This window comes from Taudactylus pleione, unplaced genomic scaffold (genome assembly GCF_031769625.1).
Source record: "Taudactylus pleione unplaced genomic scaffold, aTauple2 ptg000102l, whole genome shotgun sequence".
NCBI classification, from domain to species: Eukaryota; Metazoa; Chordata; class Amphibia; order Anura; family Myobatrachidae; genus Taudactylus; species Taudactylus pleione.
Genome location: NW_028284504.1, coordinates 6723637 through 6731661, shown reverse-complemented (window position 1 = coordinate 6731661; position 8025 = coordinate 6723637). Strand labels below are relative to the sequence as shown.

The 8025-nt window shown below is 40.9% G+C and overlaps 1 protein-coding gene across 1 annotated transcript; it reads right to left on the bottom strand.

Annotated features, from left to right (window-relative positions):
* Nucleotides 1-383: 383 nt before the first annotated feature.
* On the bottom strand, nucleotides 384-7319 carry LOC148525671 (coenzyme Q-binding protein COQ10 homolog B, mitochondrial-like). Its single transcript, XM_088470753.1, has 5 exons — nucleotides 7067-7319; nucleotides 3164-3313; nucleotides 2377-2569; nucleotides 1798-1899; nucleotides 384-915 (listed from the first exon to the last, which is right to left on the bottom strand). The coding sequence occupies exons 1-5, from the start codon at nucleotides 7177-7179 to the stop codon at nucleotides 754-756; spliced, it is 720 nt and encodes a 239-aa protein (XP_088326879.1). The 5' UTR covers nucleotides 7180-7319; the 3' UTR covers nucleotides 384-753.
* Nucleotides 7320-8025: the final 706 nt, after the last annotated feature.

Genomic DNA, 8025 nt, shown 5'->3' with positions numbered 1-8025 from the left:
CCATAGGCCCATAAAAAACTAACAAAACAAACAAAAAACCACCCCCTCCAAAAACAACAATGAATTGTAGCCTTCATTTTGTAGTCAGAAAGCAGTTATCTAGAACACTAGTGTCTCAGGTATGTTCTCATGTGTGATTGAACAGTATAAGAAACCAGTTTCAATTTAAAATGCTTGTCTCCTGACATAGTAAAAAAGGCAGCCATTTTGTGGGCATAATGAATTGAGTGTATTCTGATGAATATTGGTTATGTGCTGAGGCACACAGTGATGAGCTAAATGTATGTTAATCCAACAAAATGGCTGTTTCCACTGTGTGTAGGTGACAATTACTGTATACCATGATCCAGGAAAAGCAATACAAAAACAATTGGTCGAGGAAATTATTAAACAACGATAATGATTTTTTATTTAGATTATAAAATTAGACTCTCCTAAAAACAAGGATATACAGAATATTGTTAGAAAATGCAGTCTGAATAAGTTACAGTCACAGTATATAAAAATATGCTCCTGAAGTTTTGACAGTACAACTTCATGATTTTTTTTTCCTTTCCACATTCATCAATAATTGCACAACATTAAATAGGTTTCTTTGCTTTTAAATAAGTTAATTTTGAGAATTCAATTTACATATGTCTAAATAAATTAAGGGAGGTTTGTGTAAAGGTATGGTCCAGTTTGGAGGTTTAGGATATACAAAGTGTTCTGATCCATAGGACAGAAAATAGGTTAAAAGTTCAGCATCTGCTGTTACTGCAGAGCTCGAAGTTTAGTTGCCCCTAGTGGTTTGGTTTGCTTTCCATGTATTCTGGCAGCTTGGGTTTCAAACGCTGTGACCATTTGTTTGGCCACCTCATCAAAGAAGACTGTGGCCAACTGAGAGTGGAGAAGAGACTTGAATTCAAAGGACACCTGAAATAATATAAAATATCTATATAAGCGATAGATAATAGTTGGGAAACAGACTGCCTCCACATAGTTTCTCTGGCGGCTACCCACTAAGACAGTGGTTCTCAAACTCAGTCCTCAGGACCCAACACAGTTCACATTTTGCAGGTGCACAGGTGTAGTCATTACTCACTGACACATTTTAAAAGATCCACAAATGGAGATAATTATTTCACTTGTGATTCTGTGAGGAGACCTGGAAAACATGCACTGTTTGGGGTCCTGAGGACAGAGTTTGAGAACCTGTGCACTAGGATGCTCAATGTCCCCTACCAGCACTCATCCATATAAAACAATATGTACTTCTCCATTATAGAGCAGCTCATCTGCTTTCTGTTTCATCAAAATCATCACAGCTATGGCAGGGCCTTATGGGAATACCCATAGCTATCACAAATAGGTTGGGGGACTCGTCCACAGACTTGGATATCACAGCAATTAGCAAGATTATTTAAAACTTTAAGAGGAACATGTACTAAGCCGTGGAGAGAGATAAAGTACCAACCAATCCGCTCCTAAATGTCAATTTACAGGCTGTGCTTGAAAAATGAGTTAGGAGCCGATTGGTTACAAGACCCTTACAACGTTTGTGAAGGTCTGTATACACCCGCTGATGCACTACCGATATATTGCCAGTTCGATGGAACGGGCGACACATCTGCCAGTGTGTACTAAGACTTAGAAGCTGATTGGATGGTACTTTATCTCTCTCATGGGCTTAATACATCTTCCCCTAAAGGAGAAGGACTTAAAGTGAGGATAGTAGTTTCAGTGAAAATCACACCACCCAAATGTTAAAAAAAAAAAAAAAAGGGGAAGAAGAGATCCAAAAGGCCATCAACTTACATAGAAATCAAGTGTGCAGGTGTCTGGCCTCCCCGATATTCCTGGGCTAAACCGCCACACTGTCTCAAGATGACTGAACAGCTTCCCGTCATTACAGACAGCCTGTGTTAGAAGATATTTAATAATCATTAGCAAAAGTGAAGCAACAAATTTCAGGACGTGTAGTAGATAAAAACAAATGGGAGTTGAGTTCACGGGTAAGCACTAATTAATTGAATATATATTTCAGGTAATGGGTAGAATGGAAAGTGCATTTAGGCATCTTGTGTTTATAGCAGGGTTCATTTTAAGCTTGCAACAAAACCTTTAATTATACAAATCTTTCCCAACTAAAAGTCTCTCAAGTTGAAGAACATTTATAATGAATAAGACAGCCTACTACCCACATGTCAATATTCAACTGTGGTAAGGACAGTGCTTAATTACCTAATCATTGTAAACCAACCCTATGCCCCTCCTGATTCAACACCTTCTCCACACGATCCTCCACCAAGATCTCATACTTAAGGGTCTATACACTGGTTTTACATAAGAATTTATTTCACTTAAATCTGAGGAGATAAATAGTAAGGCACTCACCCGAATTTTGCGCTGGGGTATTACTGAGATTTCAGACACATATTTCTCTGTAATGGGTGGGAAGCCCACCTCCAGCTCAGCACGGGTCACTCCATTGCGACATGACAGGACTTTTGAGCGTTTGCACCAAGGCACAAACATCTTGTAGTCTTCCACATTTGCAACAATGTCAAACATTTGACCTATAGAATATCTAGAAGAAAAAAAAACAAAAAAACAACATTAATTCAAAATTACATGCAAACCCATGAAAGTCTTTTTTACATACACTATGGGCTCGATTGAATTCAACGCAAATGGAATAGCACCGGGAAGGAGCTCCTGGAGTTATTCGATTCAGCACGTTGTTAAGCCAGACTAAGGATTTCTGCTCGCACCCCTCCTGGGGTGCAAGCAGATATCCGACAAAACTACTGGTGCAATGCTGTTTTCTACCCTTACCGTGGCGGAAACAGCATTGCGCCAGGCAGTTAAGTCGGAGAATGCCTGTTCTCGCGAATAAACACCATGTTTAAGGCGCGAGAACGAGCATTCTCAGACATAACAGCACTGAATTGCATAGCTCTGGGAGATCCTTCTCGTCGCTATTCAATTCACGTTGAATTGAATCATTCCCTTTGTCTCCAGTCTCCTCATACATAATGCACATTACTGGCCAGACTGTTCACTGGCTTCTGAGACATCACATTGTGGAAGCACGCAAAGTTTGTGAAAACATGCAGCTGCGCAATGCCACAGGGCCATAGATAGCATTAGAGGGGAACGTATGCAGGTTATGATATCTTACCCTAGCACTTTGGATTCTGTATAGTCCATACGCTTGCTCCCCAGGATGGGCACTGCAATGCTCAGGAAGGACCGTTTCTGCGTATGGACTAGTGAAGGTAGAGGTAGTTGGGTGCATTGTGAGGACAGAATCCCACAGGAGTTTAAATAGCTGAAAAAGATAAGAGATAATTATCATCAAACTAATCCTTAAACCAAGGACATTGTAAATAATGGAAACAAAGATACCTGTATTATAGGGCAAGCATACATTTCTCACTATTGAATATCATCAGCATATGTCATTTTGTTTAATAGCTTGTATCTCTATTCACTTACAACTAAGTCAAACTAGTTTTTACATGGGGAACATGATCTGTAATGCTACACTACCATCCCCCTCACAAGGCCATCATTACGACGACTGTATCCCTTACAAGCAAGCCCTCTTCTTGCTGCATATCATCTTTGTTCCTAGGAATTGTACAGTCTTCATGGACTACCAGTGAACTAATTTTGTTATCTATTCAATAACAGTTACTTATATAGCGCAACATATTACGTTGCGCTTAACAATTGGGAACAAACAGTTATCTACTACTTTTGTACATTGATTCACCAGCCCCTCTCCTAAAGCCTAGTAACCAATGGAGAGAGCTGAGCTGCATTTACGCAAGAACAATTTCACATGAACTAAGTGGACAAACAAGCAGTTACGCAGTTCAAAGAGCTTAACAGGAGGAATATTCTGTGTATTTCCCTGAACAGAATGCATTGTTCTCATTTTTGTATGACTCATCCATGTCCTGAAAGATAAAAGGCATACACGCCTTCCTGGAATTTGTGATTAATGCTGTACTAGGGATGGACATTGGAAGCCTAGCAATGACTGGTTGCCGGGCTTCTGACATCAAATCCAGTGATGCGATGGCTACTAGCCATCGCATACATTCAATTGGATAACCATCGATGATTTTAGTGTGCGCATGCAGAAGCATTCAGAGCCTCACACATGTGTACATTAGCTCAGCTGCAGACACCATTTCCGGGTCTCAACAACTGCACAGAAGCAGCCAGCTATTGAATACCTGCAATTTGATTGGAAAGTATGTCCATCGACGCAGGAACATCGATGGTTGCTAACCAACGGCTTCTGATGTTCATCCCTCACTATACTACAGCACAGCTATGTATGACAGACATGCTGCACTCTGAACAGAAAGCCGCGAATGACATAGTGGTCATAGCTGACAAGTGATTCTAGACACTTGCAGTTAATACATGACCAATAGTCACGCATAAGGAATTAGTATGAGCAATTCTGTTGATAATTAAATAATTTAAAGTTATATTTATAAAGCATTTTGAACTTAAAAGTCCAAGTGAACATTCTTCACTATAGCAGTAAAGAAAAGATTGTTATACAAGGCTAAGATTAAATCAATGGAACTGCTTTTTCAGTCAAAGCTTTATAAATAATGTGTTTTTTTTTTTATATAAAAATATGTATTCTTCCTGATTTAAAAGCAAATGCCATCTTTAAATTGATTACAGATACAATGGATTTTACTTTTTCAATTCTTTCGCCATTGTTGCTGCAATGATAAAAGTACCGTTTTTACAAAGCCACCCTGTAGTGGGCCTCTTCAGATCACAAGTTTTAAAAAATGCAAGAGGCCGGCTCTGAGTTCCAGGAACTCTACACAATGCTGCCTCCCCTTAGTTCAAGCCACAGACTTGCAAGAACTCCATTAAATACTTATCTGATACAGTGTTAACCAAGGCAAGTTAATAGTGAATAAACACACAACTACCTTTTATTGACAAAATGGATTAGGACTGAGCCATAGATAGAGAGCAGATAAAGGGTTCAGGTTATAATTAACTGCTGATTACTGGTACACCTAGACTATAATGCTATGGTATCTGATGAGAGCCAGACTAGGGTCCATATGTATCAAAGCTTGATGTGAGATAGAAATTGTGAGAGATATCACACACCAATCAGCTTTTGCAGGCTGTGTTTAAGAAATGATAGTTTGGAGCTGACTGGTTGGTGATATATATGTCACAATTTTATCTCACATCAAGCTTTGATACATATGCCCCGTAGTGTGATATTTTCACCTAATGCATTTAGGAAATATCACAGGAATGTATGAAGATTCTCAAGCAGGGACAGAGCTTGCAATAAAGCTCTGTCGCTGCAAATCCACTTCACACTTTGTGTGAGATGTATGATGTGGGCGGCTTCGGACGTTATTTGCGTGGACCCGTTTCACCATCAGATTGCGGTGAGGCGGGTTCTCATAATGGCTGCATGTATGATTTGAGATTTTATTACGAAGTGGGAGAGCGCAAAATCACCTGTCTGGTGATCTGCGCTCTCCCATCAGTTGCCCTCCTCTTCGGAGGTCAAGTTCTTCCTGCGCATGCACCACTGGTGGGTTTTCCATCAGGCCCTGCATGCGTGTGGTCGCACATGCGCAGTTGCTGGGACAGGCGCTGCGTGACTGGTGCCTTCATTGTCTGTGTAAGTGCTGGTCTTTTTCCCCCCAGTAGCACCTGCATTTTTTTTATTAAATAAATGTATTATTACTGCACGCACTGTCCCTGGCTGTCGGAGCAGACAGCCAGGGACAGTGCAGGGAAGTACGGCACCAAAGCTGCAGCTGTTAGATTGGTCAGCACATCTGACCCTTCATACAAATGTCTGCACATCGGCGCCCTATCTTGAAGATAGGAGTGCCGATAATGACGGGGGTGCATAGCACTTCTATCATTATGCACACATCTCCACATTAATACATAATGGGGCATATGTATCAAAGACTGGAGAGAGAGAAAATTGAGAGAGATAAAGCACTAACCAATCAGCTTCTAACTTACATTTTATAGGCTGTGTTTGAAAAATGACAGTTAGGAGCTGATTGGTTAATACTTTTTCTCTCACAATTTTATCTCTCATCAAGCTTGGATACATAGGACCCAAAGTGCGCTAATAACACTTTCCCCCATAATGCCACTTCATACACCTCCCCCTATACATTTTCACAAAAATACAGTGAGACGGTGTTTGTGCATGCGCAGCCGATTCACCAATCCCCCTCCCTGCGATCGTGTACTATGAACTAATGAGCAGACCTTTAGAACTGTAATGTATTTTACTGACTGAGTATTACCATCTGACAACGCTGCAAGCAATATCAAAATTAGCACAAAATAATTTGCATAGTGCATATATAAAAGGATCATTTCCATAACTCAATGTCCAGTCTATGCGCAAAAAAAATAAATCCTGACGATACTGAAGGGCAAAAAACTGGGAAATGAAAAGAGACAAATTGTAGGAAGGAAAGTCCCTACAAAAATGACAAACCCATTGTACAGACACAGGAAAGCCAACAAAACTAACAGATCTAAATGGAGATAGGTATGCACAAGATAACTATGGACAAGACATTTACGGACCATACAAAAATATGGCATAGGTTTCAACAATACTCCAAAAATATGGAGATTAGTAGACATAAGACCATACTTATTCTATGGATTAGTCTCTTCACTCTCTCAAGTTCCCCCAACAGGTCATGTGATGAGGATCTCTCTGTGGAAGCAGCTGGGGTAATTACTGACCAGCAAAATAGATTCCATCATCTGAGAATGATTAAAGAAATCCTCTGACTCTGCACTCCATACTCTGGAGACAGCAATGTGTTCCCCACTCACGGAAATCCCCAGATACAAGCTACTAACTACACCTGGGTACAGTTTGGAAGCACATAGCAAAGTCCTCTGGGGGAATGTTATATGGTCAGTAACAATGATAAGTCAAACACAGACTAGGCCTCTGGGAGGTGATAGGTAATACCTGCTACTACCACACATCCCTACATGTACAGCAGCGAGCATTACCCAATCTTACCGGTGACTTTGTTCATTCCTAACTCTCCGCAATACAGCATGGCACGGCCGGCTCTCGTTGTCTAGTAGGGCCCGCAATAGGACCGATGTGTTTCTCCCGCAGTGTCTGGCCATGGCAGGAATCAGGTAACGCAGCAGAGCCGGCTCTGAGGAGGAATTCCGGTAATAATGAGCCGGTTCCTGCTAAGCAGCTCAGTTACATCACACAGTCAGAGAATGCGGCTGACGTCAGAGAGTGAGGGGGTGGAGTCACTGCTGAATTTCCCCACCCTGCTGCTGCTGCTGCTGCCTGTGAATGTGATCTGTAGTAACCTGCTGCTGGGAGAAGGAGCCAGTAGTAGTCACAGTGCTAGATTGGTTTCCTTTCTCTTTTATTAATTTATTTATTTAAATGTCTCATAAATTGTGCAAAGTAATAACTTTAATATTTATGATTACTGATATTACAAACTCAGCTGTCATTGGATAAATTTGAAGTGGGTGGCACTTTCTTTTGTAGTTTTTCACATTTTTCTAAGGTTAATTGCGGTTAAAAGCCACCGTCTATGAGGCGGTTATCCACTACCCGATTAAACAGAGCGATTGAACGATAATGACATTGTTATCATTCAATCGATTGTTAATCGGGCAGCTTAATGTCAAAAACGACCAGTGATACGCGCTCCTGCTGGTCGTTTTTGACACCTATCATCGCCCGAACATGCTGGTCAATCTGCCGATAATGACAGATTGGTCACGTTTGGGGATGAGGGAGGATGCCTACACTGAACGTCTGATCGTTCAGTGCAGGCACAGCGCAGACTATGAAATGACTGCACGATTAAATGTCGTAATCGTGCAGTTGTTTCACAGTCTGCTAATTTATTAAGGTGCCCATCCACTAGACGATTTATGTGAGCGATTGAACGATATCGTTATCGTTCAATCGTTCATAAATCGCGAATAGTTTGAAAAAGTGTC